Source organism: Amblyomma maculatum, chromosome 3 (assembly GCF_055883805.1).
Source record: "Amblyomma maculatum isolate TAMU_Amacu chromosome 3, ASM5588380v1, whole genome shotgun sequence".
NCBI lineage: Eukaryota > Metazoa > Arthropoda > Arachnida > Ixodida > Ixodidae > Amblyomma > Amblyomma maculatum.
Window position 1 is genome coordinate 34,828,834 of NC_139346.1, and position 26,812 is coordinate 34,855,645.

General features: G+C 50.1%; 1 protein-coding gene across 1 annotated transcript; it reads right to left on the reverse strand.

Moving 5' to 3' along the window:
* Window positions 1-869: 869 nt before the first annotated feature.
* On the reverse strand, window positions 870-26,459 carry LOC146194493 (uncharacterized). The gene is made up of 3 exons (XM_084596574.1): window positions 25,599-26,459; window positions 3,391-3,491; window positions 870-900 (listed from the first exon to the last, which is right to left on the reverse strand). The coding sequence occupies exons 1-3, from the start codon at window positions 26,457-26,459 to the stop codon at window positions 870-872; spliced, it is 993 nt and encodes a 330-aa protein (XP_084452700.1).
* Window positions 26,460-26,812: the final 353 nt, after the last annotated feature.

A 26,812-nucleotide genomic window follows, 5' to 3' on the forward strand; every position in this document is an offset into this window, starting at 1 on the left:
TCATCACCGACTTCTTTGACCCGGTCATCCCGAGTAACAAAGGCTGTCCTGGCTCTGGATTTATCCAAACCCAGGACGGCCCTATCATGACGCCCCTTCACATCTTGATATAGGCGTACCTACGTACACCTATATCGGGGCGTTCATTACCAACTGCATGGCTGAGGCCCACTTTGGCCCACACCCGTCACCTCCACACTCCCTTAGAGGCGCCGGTACCCACCAGGGCAATCTGAACGGTTATACATTCTGTTGGTTTTGGGGGGTATGGCTTTTTACCTTTAGGTGGAGACGGAGGCGTCTGCTTCTGCCATTAGGGCTGCAATTTTCGTGTTTTGTTCCGCTATTTGGCACTTTGGGACGCAACTGTAGCCTGCATCCGTTGGAAATGGGGGTCGTGTGTAGGAGCGTGGGGACTCTCAGCTCTCCCTGACCAGCTCACCTACCTTTGGCCTTGTGGAGCTTGTTTTCCTCATGCTTAGCTGGGAGGGGGGAGGGGTCTGGTGTCTTCGCCCGGGATGCGGAGCTGGATCGGCTCCGCGAGCAGTTGTTTCTCCGACCTGGTTCCTTCTCGCCCGAGGAGAACCAGCTGTTGTAGAGAGTGAGTCCCATGTCTTTCCGTGATTGATGAGATGTCTTGTCGTCGTGTTTAGTGGTGGGTCGTGGTGTTTTCGCAGGCTTGAGACGTTTCGGGCACTCCCGAGTTCCCGTCTCGTGCTGGTTGCCTCATAGTCCGCATTTGGGCTGGCGTTGATGTGTGTGGGGTGGATTCTGGACCCTGCACCGAGCGGCACACTCGAATTTGGTGTAGGACAGACGTCCTGACGATGGCCGGATTAGATGGCTTGCCTTTGACGACTGTTTCAGCCCTAGGCCAGCATGGGGATCACGACGTGGATACTAAAAGACATCGGGAAGATGTTGGACAATACTCGAGGTTTCATCCGTCGCCGCTGTCCATCAAGCAGTTCATTGTTCCGCGATACCGAATACCGAAGAACAGATTATGCATTGCTAGCAAGTCTCAATGTCCCCAATTCTCCAAACACTAACAGAGAAAATAGAAGTCCTTCACCAGACACTCGCGCGACAGGAGACTTCACTAAACCAACACACAACCACCATTCAGGCACTTCAGACCCAATTCCGTAAGCGAGCCACGCCGGCAGAATATGGGCAGGATCACTCACAAATGCGTAGTCACGCTAGCTCAGTCAGCAGTGATGGGGGTGGCACCATATTCCGACACACACAAGATTGCCACGCACCCTAAAAGCGGCCAAAATGCAGAACACGTGGAAATCTGGCAGTGGAATCGTAGCGGTTACAAGCGCAAAGCCGGTCTCCTGAAACAGTTCATTGCCAGCACTCCAATTCCTCCAGTGGGAGCCAACAAAGCCACGACGCTTGCAGGATACTACAACAGCCCCTGATGCCATCGATTGCAGTATTAGTGGCAAAAGAGATTACTGTCGTTGAACACGCTCTGCCAGTAACGGACGCCGAACATCTGACGATGGAGGTTGTGCCCAACAAGCGCGGCCGAGCAAGCACCTTTGTCGTAAACATTTACAAGCCACCCAAGCCTAGGAAATGTGACTTCACAGGTCTACTATTGGCTGCTTCTCACAAATCCCAGCGTAATCATCTCATGATTGTGGGAGATTTTAACGTGCGCCCCACAGAGAGAGTGGAGGTATCAAGATAAAACTGCAAGAGGTCAGTCGATACTGAAAGCGATACACATGTTTGGACCCTCACCAACCCTGCCTTTCCTACACGAGATGGGGATAGTGTGAACAGAGACTCCTGTCCTGACCTCAACCTGGTAAAGAACGTAAGCCACTCGAAGTGAACCAACCTAACTGAAACACTGGAGAGTGATCACGGCATAGTAAGCACCTCTATCATTTCGTCCAAAATCCGGAGAAGCATCGGACCAGCCAGAATAACGGACTGGCTAAAATTTCGCAGCACAGAATTCCCCTCGGGGCCCATATAACCAATCCAGGACTGGAGTGCGGCCCATCGCCAGGCACACAGCCCCGCAACTGACGTGGTACAGCGCACGAATGAGACACCTGATGTAGACAGGCACCTCGGCCCCCAGGGCATGCCACACAAAGGTAGGTACGTCTCAGGGGTCGATTATCCCCCCCCCCTCTTTTTCAATATAGCCATGATTTGTGTGGTCCGAAGCCTTCAAATAGTTCCGAACATTGGATTTACACTGTATAGAGATGATATAACTATATGAACTACCAAAGGCTCTGTGGCGACCAAGGAAGAAACTGCAGCAAGCTGCCACCTGCGTCGAAAAGACGGCCGTCCAGTGGGAACTCCGCTGTGCACCTAAAACGTATAATAGGTCATCCCCATAGAAGGGCGTAGCTACAGGTCACCAGGAGATATTCAGGTTCTCCTACATAGCGTCCCCATCCGCAAAGTCCGACAAATCCACATCCTCGATTATGGCCCCAGAGCTACACAAAAGCTACAAATGCCATCACGTTTCTATCCACCGCAACACATCAAGTTGCGGAAATGATCAGAAAAGTGGCACAAAACCGGACAGGCATGCGGGAGGGGGACACACTATGCTTCATCCAAGTACTCGTGGTAGGCCGCATTTCATATGGCCTACTATAACTAAAATTAATTAGACAAGAACTCACCAAAGTAAATGTCATCTTACGTACTACATTCAAACATTCACTTGGCCTTCCTACCTATACTTCAAACGCCAAACTAGAGGCTCTTGGAGTGCACAAATTATTCGAGGAGATTCAGGAGGCAGTCCTCCTGGCACAAAGCATACTCCTACTTCGCGCAGACCCCAGAAGGCAGATTCTGGAGCGGGTGGGCTACCCAGCTGACGTCCAGATCATCCAGAGCAAGGACGTACCTCCCAACATATCGGTCGAAGGTCCATATGTCTGCCCAATTCCTAAAAACATATCGAGCGGAGCCGAGTCCGGCAGAATATCAGCCAGAATAAAATACATCAAGCGGACGGCGGCACGCAGCCCCCACACAGTGTATGTCGACGCAGCAACACACACCGAGATCACGAGGGCGACTGCAGTTGCTGTGAACTCATCCCACAACGAGATTGTCAGCGCATCAATGAAACACACGACGATCACAGAGGCAGAAGTTGCACCAATCCTGCTAGCGATCCAGTATAGCGACGGACTAGGCCAAAGTGTACACGTCATGACAGACTCCCAAGTAGCCTGTCGGCTCCTAAAGTACCCAAGAAACTTTTAGGCTTAACCACAAACCTTCTGAGCACCAATTCCTCCCTAAAACATCAGATCACGTGGGTGCCTGGTCACGCGGAATTAGAGGGCAACGAGGTCGCGGACATTAGCTCGAGGACATACCAACCGAGCGGGCTCCAACGCCGACTCAAGTTTCTTCCTGAAGTTTCCGCTACTTACAGCACATGACTCCACTTCCTGAGATGACAACGACAGCACGTTCTCCCTCTGCACAAGAAACGAAAGGCTCATGAAGCTCGGGACTGGAGGCAACTCCAAACAGATACATTCCCCAATCTCCACGAACACAGCATAATTTTTCCCGAGCGCCATGGTGCGACGATAGGCCCGACAAATACCACATCAGATGGGGATGCATGCAAGGGCCCAAACCCCCGGACATCAAAACATATAAAACGAAGGAGCAATGGGAGGCCTCTCTTCTCAGCTCGGAGCTTGAACTGTAGCGCGTACTCTGCACAAGCTAGATAGGCAGCCAAGACCAGTGGAGTTTTGAAATTGAAAATCCAACCATTGTAATTTTTCCTCGAGTCTTATTTTCCTGGCTAATAAACGTTTTCGACTACTACTACTCGCCAGTTCTACGTCCTCTACCTTTTCATTTTCAACACGGCAATTATCTCACTCGCCCATAAACGTGGAGCACCTACTGACCACGCAAGGCAGTGATGGCGACATAGAGGAGACACTACAAAACGCAGCCACAATAGCACAAGAACACACTCGAAGCATCGGACTCGTTCTCTCCAAAGAAGTCCGAGCTCCGCATACTCCACCCCACCACCCGTAACCCTCCCACAGCCCAAATAACCGTTGCTTTGGAAGATCGTCCCATTCCAGAGGTGGTAATCTTCGGGTCCTGGGACTTCATATCCAAAACAACGGTAGGAACATCCGCACCATGAGGAAGCTCAAGCAGGTAGTAGGTGCGATCTCGCATCTCATCCGCAGAGTTTCAGGCCACCACAGAGGCATAGGAGCGTGATCTGCATCGTCTCGTTCATGCATTTATCCTCAGCCGACTCCTTTACACGAATCCATACCTCAAGCTTAGAGGTGAGGAGATCACCACCTTGGACGCGATGCTTCGCACCACATTTAAGACTATCCTTCCCCTTTCCCTCAACACTTTCACAGAGAAACTGCTCTAATTGGGTCTTCACAATTATATTGAGGAGCTTGTGTATAGGCCCACAGACAAACCCAGTATCTCCGATTGACACAGACCAGGACCGGACGTCATATCGATATGACGTCTTCATGTCCATATCCTTGCTAACGACTCCACACTCATCTCCAACCCACGCCCTATCCACTCCAACCTTCTTGTAAAACTCCTTCCCCGAAAATCCCATCAGCAACGCCACGAGCCCCGCCGCCGAGCCCGGGCAAAGGCGCTGCACAAATATTCAGGCTCTAAGACGGACGCAGTTACGAGTAGACGCCCATGCTCGGGCGAGGAAGCGGCGTCAGTCATGGTGAGCGATAAACTACAGCCTCTCCCCTCCTCTCGGTCACCTCCTCAGAAATGGCTGTAGTGCCCCTCACGCCGCGCTCTTATTGCAAGCCACGGCACGGCGCTAGACTAAGAAGAGCAGGTTGGCACTAGGCGCCTCAGCACAAGCAGCGCAATAAAAAAAAAGAAAAAGAAACAGTTCGAATCCGAACGCTCCGGATCCAGCTCCGACATGACCAAGAAGTCAGCCATTGTTCTTGCAATTCCCCACACAGAAACGCGATATGTACTTCCGGATTGTAAAGCTGTGCTACTAGATTTCGCACGCTGGAGAGTTCATGTCCCTGCTTTTTGCATTCTGGCCTCGCACGCTACTAACTCGCCCCGCCACGTGGACATCATCTGGGTGCCTGTCCGCTCGGGGAACCCCGGCAACGAGGCTGCCAACATCTTAGCCCGAGGTATGATACACCGGGCACAGACGGCGATAGCTTAAGTTCCAGATGCAGTTCCAGATATCGGAGGACCATGTATTTTGGATGTACTCAAGAGCCTTCTGGCCTTCCAGTCGGCCCACTCAAAGATAGTTAAGCGCGGGATAGTGAGGTATAGGTCATGCAAGCATAGAACTCAAACCAGTTTTGACTCGCAGTTCCCTAGGTTTACCACTGCGGGCTACCCGACAAATATCATTTCAAGCGTAGCAGAGTCCATACTAGCAGAAAGCAGGATTCAGAACATTGCACACGATTCAAATATAAGAGCATGGCATGTATACCGTATACGTTCATGAAGTTTCACACAACCTTATAATGATCGTAAGCAAAACCGCCGTGAAGCTCCGTTTTTCCGCCAGGAATAAGTTAGGAGGGTTGTTTAAAATTTAAACTTAACCAAGTAATTAGAAAACAGGCATTTGGCAATAAACACCGAAAAAAATTGTAAACTGCTGTTATGGTGTTGTATACAAGGTTCTGCTTTCATACGGCCGATTTACATGGGAAGAACTGGACTGTGCATCAATGAGCGACTACTCGAACACGCGAAAAACTTAATAAACCGATCACGCCCAAATAACATAGTCATCCATTCCACTGATTGCAAGGACTGTGAGGCATTTTTAAATAGTACCACAATCATCGCCAAATATAAAGATCTTACCTTACGCCTCATATGAGAGGCCTTTCAAATTCTCCAATTTGCTGGCACATCTATCAGCCAACCGTCGGAAGCTCTGTTCCCACAAGAGCTTTCCTATCTCAATCAGAGACGGCTTGGTTGCTCCCAGTGCATCTCAGGACCATGATTGCGCCGCAACTGGCTTTTTTTTTTTTCATCTGTGCTTTGGCTCTCTGCTTTATATTGCTCCTTGTGTCGCAATAAACCATTTGGTTGTTAGTCAGCGCATATGCATGTTTCGCCTCTCCACTCTTCCCGTCTGTTAGCGCTGTTTCTTTGTTTCGTTCAACATGAACCAACCAGTCCGACAAAAGCCCTCTTGATCAATATTGGCTCCCATCGGCGGGTACGAGAGAGAAAGAGAGAGGGGGGGGGGGCAGGTAATGAGGCAGGCCAGCAATGGATTCGGCACGGAAAAATGAACAGTTCTCGCCGAGCGTCGAGATTTACTGAGTACAGCGAAAACAGCTTGGAATTTTGGACTGGAATTGATTTTATCATTGGTGACTAAGCCATCCATTAGGTTCTAAAATTATTTTGTGTCGGGCATTCAATTACCATTCGATAGACATCCCTTTGTTCATAGCCGCCCTAACTTTCAGGACTCTTTACGTGGTAAGTTTCGCTGCACAGAGAGCTTTTCACCTGTCTTTTATTGTTTATTTAAACCAGAATCTCAGGGCAATAGAGAGTTTAAACATAGCGTAAACGTCTCAGTTGTCATGGTTAGTGACCGGACGAGTATGCGCACCTATGCGCTGCAGGCACCCGACTTGTCCCATATCCGTCTAAGCCAACTGCGTGTCCATCATGCTGAAATTCACTAATACAGTTTTATTTGTTCACAGATATTGCCAATCTCATCCTGGAATAACGAATGAAGTATACAGGTGAATACATTCATGTTGCGTTATGATTTTAGACTATAAAAACCAAACCAAGCGCATTGCAATGGGCCAACTTTGTCAACAGGCTAGTATATTAGCAGCAAGTCGTCGCAGATTAAGATGCAGAACAATTAAACAGAAAGAAAGTACAATTTACAAATGTGTTGTATTCTTATTCTTTATACGTACATTAAAAAATTAGACCAAAAACGCATCGAAGAAAAAACACAATAGTATTTAAATGTTTGTATAGCACTGTCCTTTCAATACAAAAACACTTACACCTTTCCTAGTGCGGAAGAATGGGCGCGGTCACTGTGCCGTTCACAACAAAAATAAACCTCGTATAAAATCGTCGGTGGAATTCTTCCTGCTCCAGTGTTGTCAATTTCTCATTTAAATATGTGCAGAGTGTTTCGTAACATATTGAATAAACGCATCAATTGTAAGGCTGTTATGAATTTACGGCCCGGGCAATTCCGTTCCCATATAGATTGTGTAATAAATGAAAATTGGCAGCAGTAAGTATAAACTATAGTCTTCGGTAGGCGTCTGTGAGTGCTCGTACCTATGGTCATCTTTGTAGTATAGCTCATGTGTCTAAAAAAATTAAATTATTTTGGTTGTAATCTAGGTAGTACGCATAACCTGAGCGCATATTAGTTTAGATTAGTGAAAGCATGCACGAACAGCGGCCGGTGCATGCAAGCCGCCATGCAGCGCAGCTGCCATTATACGTGCGTACGCATACAGTAAACAATAGCGGCGTACGAATACATCCAGCGATGCAACGGTGCATTACTACAATAAAATACAAACGACTTAGAGAGTAAGCGAAAGACAGAAAGCAAAACCGTCCCTCCTGTTTCAGTCCTTCTTTTTGTTTTCATGCTCATATTGCTCGAAATGGGTTTCTGCCGTCGCCACATTCACCGTGCAGTCGTGTTCGCGTAGCGCACTAAAAAGGACGTCCACACCACCTTCCTCTCCGGTGGGGGAGGAAGTCTCGCCACGTTAACGACCTGCGGGCTGCGGCAGATGCCGCACGCGAGTCGCGCGCCGGGCCATTCACGGTTCCGCATGGAAATGCAATGGTCCGTGCCGGCCTCCATCAGCGAGCTCGGTGCGCGACGTACTGAGAACTGTGCCTCGTTAACGCCCCGGTGTGGTTGTGGCTCCGGGCGGTGAGAATTATACCCATTCAATTATCCACGGTCGCTCCGCCGTCCCACGGGCTCAGAGGGGCCGCCCGGATATTGGGACGTCGCTTGGACACTGAGGCGACAAGATGGATAACAGTGCCTCCTGTGAAGGAAGGTGCTGACGCCTTATGAGGCACATACGCCCTCCTACATCCACTGACAACACGCGACGACGGGGTAACAACCAAGAAAACACGATTTGGCATAACTCGTACTAGCTGGAGGAAAGTTAATGGTCGCAAAAGAAAAGAAAGGTCAAATCAATTTTGCGCCATCCAAAGGTCGCAAGTCATCAAAATAATAAAAAAAAAGAATAGAAAGCTGGGCCAGTTGGTTGTTATCCAATATTTAACAGCGCGAAAAAAAAAAACAGGACGTTAACACACACAACAACACGAGCGCTCGTGTTGTGTGTGTTAACGTCCTGGCTTTTTTTTTTTTTCGCGCTGTTAAATAATAAATATTTGCCCCATAATTTTTACGCATTGGATAAGTATCTGCTAGATCATGTAACCCAGCATAGCTATCTCGGCTTTATGTATGTAATTACTAATCGCATCGCACGGTCTCTAATCGCATAACGTTTTCTGATTTGCGTCTAGCAGCTTCGATATTCAACGTAAATTTAATCTGTCCCACCTGAAATAAGAAACAAATGAAGGGGAAATGAGTGGATTTTTTTATTGATGCGTTCACTCTAAAAGCTACCACAGTTTCCTGGTTCCGATAGGCTTAGGCACCTGCAGTGCGGACCAGCTTGAGTCACAGGACATATTTTGTCTTTATACAGTTGTTGTGATTCATTTATTAATAATTAGCACACCTAAAATAGCATTGCCAGAGCTGCCTTTCTCGCGCACAGCAGACCCACATGGGAGTTATAAACTGCTCATCTGATGGTGAGTTTCGAATGTATATATAAGTAGCAGCAACATCTAAGGGAACACGTTGTGCGCATTGAACTCATGGTTACTTCATAACCTGGAATAGGAAGCAGACAACTTATTTGTTTTAGAATGTTTTCCACCGAACAGACAATAGGCATAAAAATTCAAATCCAATGTCGCAATAACTGCACAGCCCGCTTTCGTGTGCGGAACAACTATTCGCTTTCATAATTAGATCTACCTATACGTCGCACGAAGAAAACGTGACAGACTTCATGCAGAGAGCCTGCAGTCACAGAATGCCACGTCATATAAAAGACCACCTGACATAGTATGGAAGCCTCAGGGACATGCCTGCATGGCCTAAAAGCAGTACCTCTCACTCGGGATCCAGTGGACCCGGTGGGTTAGATTCCCATCTCAAAAGTGGTGACCGAGTTGGCAGATCCTACCAAATAGGCCGCTGGACGCCACAAAAACCACCGGCAGCCATGTCGCGTGATCGTCACTGCTGAAGGCCTCGAACATCACACAAAGGATAAATGGCAGACAGTGTGTGTTAGAAATTTCGAAACAAATTGAATTGATTCTCAGCTTTTTGGACACTTTTCGAATAATTGGCACAACGTTCCAAATTAGTCTCTCCTCACTAAAGTTACAGGTTTGAGCTTAAATCTGCTTAAGAGCGGAAATGCAAAACCGCTTGTCTTCCTCTTTCCTCTCATTTCGTGTTTTTTATTTTTTTTTTACTTTTCACTTTCTTTTGGCTTTCTTGTTTTTCTCGTTTGTTGTTTCTTTTTCTGTTTTTGCTTTCATTCTTCTTCAGAGGTCAGTTTTTACCTATGTAATTAGTGTATTCGAACCCACGACCTTCGAGGACTCAAACCCATGACGTTTTGCTATCACTATCATCATCACTACTATCGCCAAATATCATCATCCCCATTATTATCATTAACTATCACTAGCTATCACCAGCATCATTATAACTACCCCCACTACCATTAACAACCATGACTGCCATTGCTATCACTATCTCTAGCACTATCACTGTCATTAGTTGTCGTTATCACTATCACTATCTATTTCTAGCAATGACTAACTAGTATCATTACCTATTTATGGTGCTTGTCCACTGTACCTAATCTACTATTACATTGTTTTTGTTCACCACACAAATGACTTAATTTCGCGCGGACACAATTGTGGCCGACACTGTTAGCCGCTTCTGGTCGGTTTTCTGTCTGCACTTCTCATGAGGCAAGAAAGGTTTTTGCCTTAAAACAGAGCGTGCTCCGACACCGCACAGCCAGGAGCCGTGGACTCTGTCCGAGGGCAAATGGTTTCAACGCCACTAAGAGTTTCATTATAGAAGCGCGCCGCCTCTTAACGCGAACACATCGCCTGCAAGCCTAGGTGATGCAGCCGTACTCACAGGCAGGTTGAGCGAACCCTCCTTGGATGTGTGATGTGTGCTGTTACGTTTCGCCACCGACAAGGGTGACAGCTGACGCGGCCACCGCATAGCAACAGGCAGAACCGCGAGCGGATCGGCCATTTCGGCGCCGTTCATCGGCCGCCCAACGCTTCCTCCCGCGGGCAAGTCTCGACGTGATCCTGCCACGCTCCAAATGTGTGTGCGTGCGTGTGTGTGCAAACGCTGGCCAAGCCTGGAGCTCGAGGGAGAGTGCTTTGCCCTCGCCCGTCTGCAGGAGGTGGAGAAGATGCGGTCGGACCACCTGCGATTGAGTCATCCCGTCTTGTCCAAACGTGTTTGGCTCTCTCTTCCCTGTGAGGGCTTCCCCCTTTCCCTGTGAACTGACATGCCTATAAAAAGCAGCGGCAGACTTCGCTGCGACAAAGACTACTTTGACGCGCCTTTGACACGACGCTAGACACCAGCTGTGTGAGAATGTCTGTATTCTCTCCGGGTCAGCTTCTCTGCCCGTTTCTTCATGATGTTGTAGTAAAGGTTGTTTCGTTAGAAGACGTCTCGTCTTTGCTGGGACCGTTGATGCTGTCCGCCGAGCCACGGAGCCTCAAGGCTAACGCTACCGAGGGGCCGCGCGCCGCATGTAATAACTGCTGGTATGCTACGATACCTCAGGCACACGAGCCCCAAACCTAATAGTGCTCATTCGCAGTTATCCACTCGAATCCGGAGCAGCATCATTCGCCGGTTTCATGAATACCAAAACCTACAAGGTGCCTACTTCATTAATGCGATGGCATACAAACCCTTCAACAGAGAAAAAAAATCCGGTGGCGTCTGGCGGTACCAGCGTTGTGTGTCATAAAATTCGTTAATTGGTCGACCGGGTGAGCGTCGATCATCAGACCTCACTTGGCCGAGAACGGTCCATTAGCTGGCAGCTGCGCATGGTTGTGCGCCGACGTTCCAAGATAGCTCCGTTAGGAAGCTGGAACGTAGCCACAATCAATGTCACATCTTAGAAAAAGGGAAAATACGTTTGGAATGTAAAGATTCACATATGTAAAGTATTTTAAGCATATAAGTCTTGTTCGCGAATGCGCTCAAGTTATGTTGAAACTAGGTGCGTCACATTGTTTGCTCAAAATCCGAAATCAAATTTTTCTGAAAGTACTCTTCCAGCATATTTCTGAGAAGCAGCAGAAGAGGAAGAAGCGGAGGAAGCGAGGCGCGCGTAGACTGATCCGGGTTTCTGAGCCGTGCGCGTCCGGCCTTCATGCGAAGTTCACCTGTATTAAAACCATTTCATCCGTTATATACAATATATACATATATATATATATATATATATATATATATATATATATATATATATATATATATATATATATATATATATATATATATATATATATATATATATATATAGTATAGTATAGTAGAACATATAGTAATGACTTTAGTATTGGATGTTGGCGACTGGGGCTATGTTAACGTAATTCTACCTGTACCGGCTCTGTTAACATAGCCCCAGTCGCCAACATCCAATACTAAAGTCATTACTATATGTTCCTTTAAGTAAATCATCTCCATAAATGTTTGTATGGCATGCCATTGCATGTGCCAGCGATTCAACTGTGGTGTTTTCTGGCATGCAGAGTTATTTTAAAACATTTTTAATTTCTCGGCCATGTCGTCAACGCCGCCGGCGTGAAGCCCGACTCTGACAAGATTGCTGCTGTTGCGGAATTTCCGATTCCACGTGACAAGAAAGCTGTTCGCCGATTTCTCGGCTTGTGCAGTTACTACCTGCGTTTTATCGATAACTTCGCTGATCTCGCTGAACCGCTGACTCGGCTTACCCGGGGAGACACCCCTTTTGTTTGGACTCACGAACAAGAAGCTGCTTTTGCCGAGCTGCGTCTCCGTCTCCAATCGCCGCCTGTTCTAGCCCATTTCGATGAGCAGGGGGAGACAGAAATACACACCGACGCCAGTAACATTGGCCTTGGGGCGGTTCTCGTGCAACGCCAAGAGGGTGTTGAACGAGTCGTCGCCTATGCCAGCCGTACTTTATCCCGCGCCGAGACGAACTATTCAACTACTGAAAAGGTATGCCTCGCCATTATTTGGGCTGCTGCGAAATTTCGCCCCTACCTTTATGGTCGCCCATTTAAAGTGGTCACTGACCACCATTCTTTGTGTTGGCTGGCCAACCTGCGTGACCCATGCGGCCGCCTGGCGCGATGGAGCCTTCGCCTACAGGAGTTCGATCTCACTATTGTTTATAAGTCCGGACATAAGCATGAAAATGCTGACACGCTCTCCCGCGCGCCTGTCGAGATCGCTTCATCAGACACGGATGACGCTGGCAGTTTCCTCGGAGCTGTTGATGCTTCAGATATGTCACATCAGCAGCGTGCCGATCCAGATTTACGAGCACTGATTGATTATTTAGAAGGTCAGCCAGCCACCATACCTAAGTGCTTTTCTCGGAGCCTCTCAACTTTCTGCCTGAGAGGCGGTGTGCTTTATAAGCAGAACTCTAGATCCGAGTCAAGAACCTACCTCCTTGTGGTACCCACAGCTCTGAGAGAGGAAATCCTTTCCGCGTGCCACGATGAACCAACATCTGGCCACTTGGGCTATTCTCACACACTTGCCAGGATACGACAGACATTCTACTGGCCCAACCTTGCCACTGTTGTTAAGCGCTATGTCAAGAGCTGTCGGCAATGTCAGCGTCGGAAGGTTCCGCAATCAAAGCCTGCGGGCCTCCTCATGCCCATAATACCACCACGAGCACCATTTGATCAAGTCGGCATGGACCTTCTCGGTCCTTTCCCTCGGTCCTCTGGTGGCAACCGTTGGATAATCATCGCCACAGACTATCTGACTCGCTATGCCGAGACCAAAGCGTTACCTAGTGGTACAGCGTCTGAAGTTGCCCATTTATTTGTACACCAGATCATACTACGGCACGGTGCTCCTACCTGTATTATTACTGATAGAGGGACTGCCTTTACTTCAAAAATGATGGCCGAAGTCTCTCATCTCAGCGGTACGGCGCATCGAAAAGCTACTGCTTACCATCCGCAGACCAATGGGCTGACGGAAAGGCTTAATAAGACCATCGCGGACATGCTGGCGATGTACGTCGACGCCCAGCACAAGACTTGGGATGCGATCTTACCATATGTGACGTTCGCATACAATACGGCAGTCCAAGAGACTACACGTTTCACGCCGTTTCGCCTCGTTTACGGCAGGGAGGTTCGGACGATGCTGGACGCAATGCTCCCTTACCAAACAGATACCGAACTTTGTTCTGACGCCGAGCAGTTTGCCCAAGATGCTGAGCAAGCACGCCAACTAGCACGCGTCCACATCACCCAGCAACAGGACAGGGATTCACGCCGGTACAACCTCCGCCACAGACAAGCTTCCTACAACACCGGGGACCAGGTGTGGGTGTGGACTCCTTTTCGACGCCGCGGCCTTTAGACAAGCTAATTTGCCGCTACTTCGGACCGTATAAAATCGTGCGACGCATCAGTAACGTCCATTACGAGGTGCTCTCGGATGGATCAGAGCACACAGGCCGTCGGCTACATCGTCCAGAGACAGTTCATGTCTTGCGATTGAAGCCGTACTTTGCACGGTGACTGACAAACTACATCTACAAACTTTTTTGTTTTTTTTTAGGGGGGAGGTTGCTTTTGTACGCTTGTGTGCACGTGTAACTGTGTGCGTTACGCTTAAGGAGGGAGGAATGCCAGGGGGCGCTCGGAGTGAACAACGACGTTGAAGTGAATCGGCTCCGGACTCGCAGGACGTACCTAAACCTTGGACCGCGTAATTCTACCTGTACCGGCTCTGTTAGCCTAGCCCCAGTCGCCAACACCGTGACAATATATATATATATATATATATATATATATATATATATATATATATATATATATATATATATATATATATATATATTATAATATATATATATATATAATATATATATATATATATATATATATATATATATATATATATATATTGTCACGTACAAGGTGATTGAGGATATGAAGAATATCAAGAATAGCTCCGATACAACAGCGGTGAGCAGCACAGACGCAAAACCCACAAGCGACACTTCGTCGTCCTTCGCTCAGTCATGCGCCACCTGGCAACGCTAGGTGGCATTACTCCCCCTTCCGAAAAAAAAATGAAAAGAAGACGGGCGGTGAGAAAGGTGTGAAAGTAAGAGAGTCGTCACAGGAGGTGGCCGTGCGTTATCGTTGGTAGTACGGCTTCAGCCGCACAATGTGCACAATGTCCGAGCTGGGCTTTCGGCGTTTTGAAAGTGCGGCGCCGTCTGGAATAACTTCATAACTGAGATCACTCACACGACGCAACACTTTGTACGGCCCGAAGTAGCGGGAAAGGACGGCGAACTGGTGTCCACACCCAGACTTGGTCCCCAGGTTTGTAGTGAACCTGGCGGTGCCGGAGGTTGTAGCGGTGCGCGTCAGAGGTCTGCTGCCGCCCGATGTGCACACGGGCAAGCTGGCGGGCTTCCTCAGCGCGGATGGCATACTGCTGGGCACCTGGCGGAAGCTGGTCATCATCTGGGCACGGAAGCATGGAATCGAGCATGCTCTGAACTTCACGCCCGTACACAAGTCGAAATGGTGTGAAGCGCGTTGTTTCCTGTTGGGCTGTATTATACGCAAATGTGACGTACGGCAGCACCTCGTCCCAGGTCTTGTGCTGCACATCGACGTACATTGACAACATGTCCGCAATCGTCTTATTTAACCTTTCGGTGAGACCATTGCTCTGCGGATGGTACGCTGTGGTCTTGCGATGCGTCGTGTAACTCAACTCAAATATGTGGTCGATGAGCTGCGAAGTGAAAGCTGTGCCTCTGTCGGTAATGACATACGAAGGGGCGCCATGCCGCAAGACTATGTTATGCATGAAAAACTCGGCTACTTCAGAAGCTGTGGCATGATGGATTGCCTTTGTCTCAGCGTATCGGGTCAGGTAGTCAGTAGCGACTACTATCCATTTGTTTCCCGCCTGCGACAAAGGGAAAGGGCCAAGGAGGTCCATGCCGATTTGGTCGAACGGAATACGTGGTGCTCTAACGGGCTTGAGAAATCCGGCAGGCTTCAGAGGCGGTGTTTTACGGCGCTGGCATTCGCGACAGCTTCTTACATAGCGTTTCACAGTTGCGGAGAGTCCTGGCCAGTAATACATGTTGCGGACGCGAGCAAGCGTCCGTGAGTAACCCAAATGACCAGACGTCGGTTCGTCGTGACAAGCAAGTAGAATATCCGCACGGAGCTCGCATGGTACTACCAGAAGGTAAGCTCTTTCTTGGCCTTGGGAGTTTCTTTTATACAAGACGCCTTGCTGCATACAGAATGAACCAATGTGCCGAGATAGGCGTCGAGGGAGCGGCGTATCACGCCCTTCCAGATAATCGATGAATGGAAGGATGTCTGGATCAGCTCTTTGTCGATCCCTGAGCTCAGATGCGCTGAGAGCTCCTAGAAAGCCGCTGTCGCCATTGGCTGCAGCATCGTCAGTGTCAACGGGGGCTCGTGACAGCGCGTCAGCGTCTTCGTGTTTGCGGCCTGACTTATAAACAATAGTTATGTCAAATTCCTGAAGTCGTAAACTCCAGCGTGCAAGTCGTCCCGATGGGTCTCGCAGATTTGCCAGCCAGCACAAACAATGATGGTCAGTGACGACTTTAAATGGTCGGCCGTAAAGATAGGGGCGAAACTTCATAGTGGCCCACACGACCGCCAGGCATTCCTTTTCCGAGGTAGAGTAGTTCGTTTCGGCGCGAGAGAGTGTGCGGCTAGCATAGGCTATTACTCGCTCAATCCCGTCTTGATGCTGAACAAGGACTGCACCAAGACCGATACTACTGGCGTCAGTGTGCACCTCTGTGTCAGCCGCTTCATCGAAGTGCGCCAGAACAGGGGATGTTTGAAGGCGCTCGCGAAGCAAAGAGAAGGCCGTCTGCTGCTCAGAGTTCCACACAAAGGCGGTGTCCTTCCTTGTGAGGCGCGTTAGAGGTTCCGCAATTTGAGAGAAGTCCGCAATGAACCGCCGATAATATGCGCACAGGCCGAGAAAGCGCTGAACAGCCCTCTTGTTAGCTGGAACGGGAAACCGTGCGACGGCAGCAGTCTTTTCGGGATCCGGGCGCACCCCATCGGCGCTCACAACATGTCCAAGGAACTTGAGTTCTGTATACCCGAAGTGGCATTTCTCGGGCTTCAGCGTGAGATCAGCAGAACGGAGCGCTTCCAGTACAGCTCGAAGGCGTTCGAGGTGTTGGTCAAATGTTTCGGAAAAAACAACTACGTCGTCCAAGTACACAAGACAGATCTGCCACTTGAGTCCAGTGAGGACGGTGTCCATCATCCTTTGGAATGTAGCTGGGGCAGAGCACAATCCAAATGGGAGTACTTTGAATTCATATAGGCCATCTGGAGTGACAAATGCGGTTTTTTCTCGGTCTCTTTCGTCTACTTCGATTTGCCAATAGCCGCTTTTCAAATCAATAGATGAAAAATACTTCGCACGTCGCAATCTGTACAGTGAGTCATCGATGCGCGGCAACGGGTATACATCTTTCTTTGTCACATTATTCAATTTCCGATAGTCGACGCAAAATCGAAGAGTGCCGTCTTTCTTCTTGACCAGGACTACTGGTGAAGACCACGGACTTTGTGAAGGCTGTACAACACCATCATCCAGCATCTCCTGAACCTGCGTCTGGATCACTTCTCGTTCTTTGGCAGACACACGATAAGGCTGCTGTCGTATAGGGCGAGCGTCTTCATAAGTAATGATGCGATGTTGTGTGATGGGCGTTTGACGAACCTTCGAGGAAGAAGCAAAACAGTGCTTGAAGTCCAGCAACAGTAGCTCTAAGGCCCGCCGTTTCTCCTTCGACAAGTGGCAGTTAATGTCGATGTTGTCAAAAGATGGCTAATTAGTTTCGACTGCCGTGGATGTAAAACAGACCGGATCGTGCGTAACAGGGTCAGCGAAAGCGATAGCAGTTCTCGGAAACAAGTGCCGGTGCTCATTAGAAAAATTTGTGACAAATTTTCGCGGCAGCGAGACGCTCTCGGCGGAAACGCGAAGTGCGGCATTGCAAGGACTGCTACTATCTCGTTCGGCAGATTGTCCCATCGAAAATGTGACGCGTCTATTTCGCAGGTCGATAACTGCTCCGTATTCTCGCAGAAAGTCAATGCCGAGGATAAGGTCATGGGAACAGTCACTCAAAACGACGCAACTAACGACGAACGTATATCTGTCAATCTGAATACGAGCCGTGCACATTCCCTTTGGGGTAACTATATGACCGCCGGCGGTTCGAAGGTACACACCTGGCCAAGCAGTGAGCACCTTCCTCAAAACAGTCGCCATGCGACCACTCAAAATCGAATAATCCGCACCGGTGTCCACTAATGCATTCACTGGAGTACGACCGTCTAAAATAACAGGAATGTCCAGAGAAACGCTTTTGGCTTCCCTAGGGGACGGTACCAGCAGCTCGCGGTCGGATCGAAGCGGCGACGACGGGAGGTCTTCAACGCAGCGACTACCAGCGGCCTCGCCCCCGAAGGTCGCTGTTTTCAGTTTTCCCGACCAGGGCTAGACGAGCGGCCTTGTCCCTCTCGCGAGGAACCTTGGGTGGACTTCAATGAGCGCCTTGGTGAAGGGGAGCGGGACTGACGCTGCGAACGAGATGAACGCTGTTCCGCCAGATACTCTTCAATAACTCGGGGTCGTTGACCAAACCGGGGAGGAGGCGCGTCGATGCGGAAGCCGTGAAGACCGAGGCGTCGATAAGGACAATCCCGGTAAAGATGGCCTGGTTCACCGCAGTGGAAGCAGAGTGGACGGCGGTCAGGCGTGCGCCAAATGTCGGCTTTGCGTCGGGGCAGGGGACGTTCGTCGAAGTACTGCACTGGTTGCACTGAGGGCAGCGAAACTGTAGGCGGCGCGGGAATGGGTGATGGTGAAGGGGAAGCCTGACTCTGCAGAACTTCAGCATATGTGGGACGGTTTTCGGTCCCCGACAGCAATGGTGGGCTCGTAACTATAGGCGAAAGAGGGCTCTTGAGCGCCTGTCGTACCTCCTCTTGCACTATAGCAGAAATGGAAGCTGGCGATTGCTGCATGGGGTTCCAGAACTTTCTCAGTTCTTCGCGCACGACACTGCGAATCAGTTCACGCAAAGCATCAGGATGCCGCTCGGAAGATGCAAATGACTCCGCAGTTGTGCCAGTATGGAGGGGTCGGTTATAAGCCGCGGCACGTTGTTGGAGCACCCTTTCCATTGTGGTGGCCTCCGCAAGGAATCCATTTACAGTCGACGGTGGGTTGCGCACAAGGCCTGCGAACAGTTGCTCTTTCAAACCCTGCATCAAGTGCCTGACCTTTTTGTCCTCGGACATGGCGGGATCCGCTCGCCTGAAAAGGCGCATCATGTCCTCGACGTACGCTTGGACACTCTCATTGGGCATCTGGATGCGGGAGTGAATGGCACGTTCTGCATGCTCGCGACGATCCGCGCTAGTGTAGGCCTCGAGCAGTTGACGACGGAATTCCCGCCACGACGTTAACATTTGCTCTCGGTTCTCGAACCAGATCCGGGCGCCATCCTCAAGGCTGAAGTAGACGTTCCTTAGTTTGGCAGCATCGTCCCACTGGTTGAATGCAGCGACACGCTCAAACTGAAGGAACCAGTCCTCCACATCCTCAAAGAGGTCACCGTGAAAAGACTTCGGTACCCGAGGGGCCTGCAAGGTGTAGTTACAGGCCGGTGCGACGCCCGTTACCTGCTGAGCAGGAGCACTAGATGTCATGGCGGCGGGTGATGGCTGAAACTCCGGAGGCAGTCCCTGGAGCCGTCGACTGCAGCGATGCACGGGGGTGTCCAATGGCACAGGGCTGGCGCGACGTCTTTCAGATGGAGACTCTTGCATAGGTGATCTTACCCCGCACCTCCACCAGAATGTCACGTACAAGGTGAATGAGGATGTCAAGAATATCAAGAATAGCTCCGATACAACAGCGGTGAGCAGCACAGACGCAAAACCCACAAGCGACACTTCGTCGTCCTTCGCTCAGTCATGCGCCACCTGGCAACGCTAGGTGGCATTATATATATATATATATATATATATATATATATATATATATATATATATATATATATATTAATAGGAGTCCTTAAACAGGGCACTACGCCGTCAACAGTCAATGGAACGTTCTGCGATCAGTCGTTGCACTTCTGTAAGCGCACGCCCGAGCGTCGGAGAGAGAGCTTCGTTGTCGTTTTCTTTCCCGACCGTCACGCGCGTTGAACATGGTTGTTGTTCTCTTCAAAGCATCAGGCACTGAACGTATCAGAGCCCAATACCTGTTTTACAACTTCCTCCGGGTCAAAAAGACGCCATCCTGGCGGATTATGGCGATGTGACGATGGCAGGGTCGTAGTAAGGTTTCAGGCGGTTACTGTGTACTATTTCACGATTGCGGCGACGGTGGTCAGTGGATGGCGTAAGGGGTTCGATGAGGTAGTTGACGGGGGATGTTTGCTTGACAATACGGTAGGGGCCCTGATACTTGCTCAGAAATTTGGATGAAAGGCCGGGACTGGAGGAAGGCACCCATAGCCATACCAAAGAGTCTGTACGGTAAGTAGGAAGAAGTGCAGATTGATCTCGGGTGGTTTTCTGCTGTTGCTGGGAGTGATAAGCGAAGGACCGGGCAAGCCTGCGGCATTCTTCGGCATAAGTTGCAGCTTGTGAAACAGTCGTGAATTCGGAAGAATCCGGTCGGTAAGGGAGAATGGTGTCCATGGTACAAGAGGGCTCACGACCGTAGAGAAGGAAGTTTGGCGAGAATCCTGTGGTTGCTTGAGTGGCAGAGTTATAAGCGAATGTGACGAATGGAAGAACGCGGTCCCAGTTGGAGTGGTCGGAAGCGACATACATGGCCAGCATGTCGCCCATTCTGCGGTTAAAACGCTCAACCATTCCATTTGTTTGCGGATGGTACGCGGAGGTGGCGCGATGAACGACTTTGCATTCTCTCAGAACAGCTTCGACAACTTCAGAAAGGAAGGCAGGACCTCTGTCACTTAGCAATTCTTTGGGAGCCCCGTGGCGAAGAATGATGTGATGGAGGATGAAGGAGGCAATGTCTTGGGCTGTAGCAGATGGCAAAGGCGCCGTTTCGGCGTAGCGTGTGAGATGATCAATTGCAACGATGATCCAGCGATTGCCTGTTGATGTGCTAGGAAGCGGGCCGTACAGGTAGATTCCAACGCGCTCGAAGGGCTCAGCTGGGCAGGTCAGCGGCTGCAGAGGAGCGGCGGGCTGGCGAGGTGGGTGTTTTCGGCGCTAACACTCTTGGCAGGACTGGACGAACCAACGAACATAACGGTACATCCCACGCCAGAAGTACCGCTGTCGCAGGCGAGTGAAGGTTTTCAATAAGCCTGCGTGGGCACAGTGGGGATTGTCGTGGTAATGGGAGCAAGTCACAGAGCGCAGATGGGTCGGAATTACAAGCAGCCACTTTCTACCATTCGGAAGGTAATTCCTACGGTAGAGGAGCTCGTCTCTGATGGCGAAATGGTGAGACTGGTGACGGAGAGCGTGGCAAGGAGGTCGTGAAGCACGGCCAGATAAAACATCCAGGAGTGAAGCGATCCATGCGTCTTTGCGTTGCTCGGAAGTCATATCGGTGGGCATGTCGGTGAGATGTAGAATGGATATAGCAGGAGTGGCTTCAGGCGGCAATGGAGAACGTGAGAGAGCATCAGCATCAGCAGGTTTACGGCCAGAGCGATAGATGACGTTAATGTCGTATTCTTGGAGCCTCAGAGCCGAACGGGCCAGTCGACCAGAAGGATCTTTCAGAGAAGACAGCCAGCAGAGGGAGTGATGATCGGTGACGACATCAAAAGAGCGGCCATACAAGTAGGGGCGAAATTTTGCTATTGCCCAGATGATAGCGAGACACTTTCTCGGTGACGGAATAGTTTGCTTCAGCTTTTGTTAGGGTCCGACTGGCGTAAGCGACAACGTACTCATCAAAGCCAGACTTCCGCTGAGCAAGTACTGCGCCGAGGCCGACGCCGCTGGCATCAGTGTGGATTTCCGTGGGAGAAGAAGGGTCGAAATGACGCAGGATTGGCGGAGTCGTCAGAAGGTGGCGGAGTGTCGCGAAGGCATCATCACAGTGTGGAGACCAGGCTGAAAGATCGTGCCTGGACAGAAGCTTGGTGAGAGGGTTGATGATTGTGGCGAAATTGCGAACGAAGCGGCGGAAGTACGAGCAGAGGCCGACGAAGCTGCGGAGTTCTTTCACATTAGTTGGCTTGGGAAATTCTGCCACAGCGTGCAGTTTTGCCGGATAGGGAAGAACGCCATCCTTGGAGACGACATGCCCGAGAATTGTTAGCTGTCGTGCTCCGAAACGGCACTTCTTTAAATTTAATTGGAGGCCAGCGTCGGTCAGGCATCGCAGAACTGTCTCAAGGCGCTGGAGGTGAGATGGAAAATCTGGGGAGAAGATGACAACGTCGTCCAGGTAACAAAGGCAAGTGTGCCATTTGAGCCCTCTGAGTAGGTTGTCCATCATGCGTTCGAATGTGGCAGGGGCATTGCATAGTCCGAATGGCATGACATTAAACTCATAGAGCCCATCGGGTGTGACTAAAGCGGTTTTTGGGTGATCGGCCTCTGCATCGGCACCTGCCAATAGCCGGAACGCAGGTCTATTGAAGAAAAGAACTCTGCTCCCTGCAGGCAGTCAAGGGCATCGTCGATACGAGGGAGAGGATAAACGTCCTTGCGCGTAATCTTGTTCAGTCGGCGGTAGTCTATAGGCAATGGAGTTTGCTGAGACATGTGGCGCAACCTGGCGGCCGACGGGAGCTAATACTGAGGCGGCGCAGAAGCTGACGCCGTATATGTTGCGGCCGCTGTGTTCCTTCTGCGTTCGCGTTTTGTTATCCCAGTGAGTGTTATTTACTCATTTAGTTGCTTCAGTGGTCTCGTGTGATGCTTCGACTACAACGGATGTGAACAAGAATAAAAATAAGCGCAAGGGCGGCGAGAAAGACTGCCACAATCACGAAGGAAACCTAAGCGTACCGCTTGCTGGGAGAACCTGGGGAGAATGATGAGAGAAGGAGATATTGGCTGCGAGAGAGTAATGTAACTGAAATTCGTTTTGTTATGGAGCCATTGGCGTACAGACGCCAAGAAACTAAAATAAGACGATTGCCCGTGAGCGGAGGAAACGGTATAAACTTCTGACTCGGGGAGTCACACGCCGGTTGGGGCACACTACTCAGTACGCGCTGTAAAATTTGGCGTGTACTGGTATATGCTGTGCAAGAGCAAGATCGAGTGGCATACTTCCAGAAAAGCAACAAAGCCGTGCAGCGGTAGCATCGTATTCGAGCCGCATTTCAACGGAGGCGAAATAAAAAAACAATGTTCGTGGATCTGTGAACCGGATTTCTAATACGGTGTCTATTCGGAACCACAAAGCCAAAATATCTTCAAAACTTCCAATTACAGATTTCAATAAGCATATTTATCTGTAAATTAGTTCTTAAGGTGCTGAAAAAGTCGAAGTGGCGGAGTGTAGAGGCCCGTGATACTGTGTACGCTGAGAATGGAACTTCGTTCTATCGTTCCGCGCCAAATATTTCTTTCACCGACTGCTCAAGCTACTCAAGAGTCTGTTGTCCCAGACGATAGACTATTTCATCATTAGTAGCAACAGTAAAAAATTCTAACTACGACCTCCTTTACGAAAGCTTTGCCGTTGAGTGCCAGCAAGGAGACTATAGCCAGCATTTCCCGCCGGCTTTCCCCAAGATTGAGGTACGGAGGTACAAAATGCATGCCAGTAGTTGTTGTTAAGAGCTTTATTTTTTCAACGGTGTAGAAGACCCCCTACTCCCCGCCCCCGGCACGCACAGTTTTCATTGATGATGCACGCTACAACCGCGCAGTGCCATAGCCTCCTTTTATGGCAGTGCTCGCAATTGCCACGACATCCGTAGCGGGTATCGCACCATGCTTCCTGTAACTTCCGCGGCATTGTCGAAAGGTGCACCACGAACAAAAGTGTTCATGGTATTAAACTGTAAAGCAAAACCGCGAGGAAATTATTATGCTGCTGTAATCAAACAGCAAGAACAAAAAAAGAAACGGCGATCAATCTCTTCTCAAGTTTTCTCTGCACTTTCAATGTTTGGGTATGAGGTGTGAACGCAATAGGTAAATGAAAAGCTACGTTTACAACATTTTTCATTCATTTAATTATTTCTTAATTCATCATCACATATCCGGCAAATGCCCTGAGAGAATAAGTTTCGTTAAAAAAAATTCCGTCTGCTAACGCGAAATTCAAAGCTGTGCGCACGGGTGTTCCGTCGCGAGCGGCGCGCACTTCGCGGTGACGTCGACACCGTTCACATTTTAAACATGAGCATTCTCGAACAGGCGGTGTCCTTTCGCCAGTATTGGTTTTCGGAAGTAGCTCTGAAGACATTCGATTGCCTTAAAACCGCAGAAAATGAGAGCCGAGATGCTTCCAGCCGTACAACGCGAACGCAACCCGACCGCGCCGGCCTACTCAGATTACTCGGCGCCGCCGTTGGCGGCGCTGAACGCCGCGCTCCACTAGCGCCGCCTGGCCACTGCAGGTTGCCTATACAGAATCAGATGGATCTTTTTTCTTGACCAGGACGACCGGAGACGCCCAAGGGTTGTGCGACGGTTGGATCACGTTGCGTTGGAGCATGTCAGTCACCTGTTCGTCAATAATGCGGCGCTCGGCGGCTGAAACACGGTACGGACGCTGGCGCAAAGGGGCATACGTGCCGGTATCAGTGCGGTGAGTAACGGCAGTTGTGCGCTCCAACGAAGGTTGCTGGGAGTCGAACGAAGCCGCGAAACGTTGTAGGATGGCGACAAGCTGGGTTTGTTGTAAGGGCGTCAGGCCAGCGTCGATGGACAGTGGAAAACTTCGAGGGAAGATGGAGTGGCGACAGGAAGAGGCGTCATGGCGCTGATGTGAAGGCCGGCAGTGTTATCGACGAAGGGATAGGTGGGAGTGGAATCGAGCAAAGCAACGCTACCCAGTGACTGGCCACGGAGCAAAATAGTTGGGCAGGGGCACGGGTTACAAACAAAAATAGCACTTGAGCTGCGATAAATTGTTAGCACAGCATGGGGCAGAAACACGGATCTTGGGTCAGCGCATCGTAACGAGGGTGTGCAGATAACAGTGGCGTCGGAAAGAGCAGCACAATAAAGAGGCACAAGCACTGATGAGAAAGGCGGAACGTCGGTGTCCTCTGCGACGTGCACGGTAGCGGCAGCAGCAGCGGGTGTGTCGAAAAAAGTGTCACTGAGGGGTGATAACTCAAATTGAGCACGGGCGCAGTCTATTATGGCGTTATGATTGGAGAGGAAGTCCCAACCAAGGAAAACGTCGTGTGATGAGCGGGCGAGGACGAGGAATTCTATTGTGTATTGAACGTCGTCAATGACAAGGCGGGCGGTGCAAGCGGCTAATGGTCGAATGTCCTGAGCGCTGGCGGTGCGAAGAGAAACGGCAGGAAGCGGCGTCATTACCTTTTTGAGTTTGCGACAGAGGGTGTAATTAAGAACTGATACGGCGTCGCCAGTGTCTACAAGTGCTTCGACAGGAACTCCCTCAATGAATACGGTAATAATCTTGGCTGGTACTGAAACAGGTATTGTGTTAGTCCCTGATGGCGCAGTTCTTGCCTCCGTAACTGCGGCCGTTAGTTTTCCGTGTGACCGGCTGATTGGCGGCGGAGCATCGGAGAACGGGAACGACGGCCAGGTGAAGGCGAGCAGTGGGATCGGCGATCGTAACTTGAAGAGGACTGCGGAGGAGGCTCAGGGAACACGGGCGAGGGGAATGGGGTAAGATTGTGCATCGGCTCACGTGTATAGTCGTAGGGACGAGGGCCATGATTGCGGCACAAACGAGCCACATGACCGGCGACTCCACAGGCGTAGCAAATGGGTCGGTTGTCTTGTGTGCGCCAGGGGTTGGAAGGCTGTGGCTGTAATCGACAGCGGAGAACAGGACGATAAGGGGGGATTGTAGGCTGCTGAGGTTGCTGGTGTCCCTGAGGCTCGTATAGGAGGGGAGGCCGGCTGTATACAGGGGCGACAGGGGGTGGTGGCCGCACCAAAACATCAGCGTACGTGAGAAGAGCCGCCACCAGGGGCTGCTGAGGAGGTGAAGGCAGAACCTCAGCGACCTGCTCTTGTATAACACGCTGAAGGGTGGGATTGAGCGGCGACGCAGGCGCAGGTGCTGGGGGGCAGGTAGACAAAGAAAGCTGGCGTGCGACTTCCTCACGCACAAACTGTTGAATCTGCTGAATGAGCGACTGCTGATCCAGGGCACCGTCCCCGGAGAGAGCGAAGCTGGAAAGGGTGGCCTGCTGAAGGCCAGCACGTCGTGTGGAAAGCCGCCTTTTGCGCAGCTCATCGAAGTTTTGGCAGAAGCTGATAACATCGGACACAGTTTGGGGATTTTTGGCGACGAGCATGTGGAAGGCGTCATCGTCAATACCTTGCATAATGTGCCCGATCTTCTCGGCGTCGCTCATGGTAGGGTTGACGCGCTTGCAGAGGTCGACGACATCTTCTATGAAACTGGTGAACTTCTCGCCGGTTTGTTGTGCCCGACTTTGCAAGCGTTGCTCGGCGCGAAGTTTACGTATAGCGGGACGGCCAAAAACTTCGGTCAGGCTGGTCTTGAGAGCCGCCCAGGTAGTTATGTCACTCTCATGGTTGCGAAACCATAGATTGGCCACGTCGCTCAAATAAAAAATGACGTTTGTGAGCTTCACGTTGTCGTCCCACTTGCTGTGCGCACTTACGCGTTCATAGGACGCCAACCAGTCTCCTACATCCGTGTCGTCGGTGCCGCTGAAGCTGGCTGGGTCGCTCTGACGCGCTGCACCGGGACAGATGACAAGTGATGGGGTTGGCGGTTGGTTGGCGGTCTCAGGCATCGCGGAACTGGTAGGCAACGCTCGGCTGCGAAGCTCCAGGTTGAGGGGATGACCCCGCGCCTCCACCACTTGTAATAGGAGTCCTTAAACAGGGCGCTACGCCGTCAACAGTCAATGGAACGTTCTGCGATCAGTCGTTGCACTTCTGTAAGCGCACGCCCGAGCGACGGAAAGAGAGCTTCGTTGTCTATTTCTTTCCTGACTGTCACGCGCGTTGAACATGGTTGTCGTTCTCTTCAAAGCATCAGGCACTGAACATATCAGAGCCCAACACCTGTCTTGCAATATATATATATATATATATATATATATATATATATATATATATATATATATATATATATATATATATA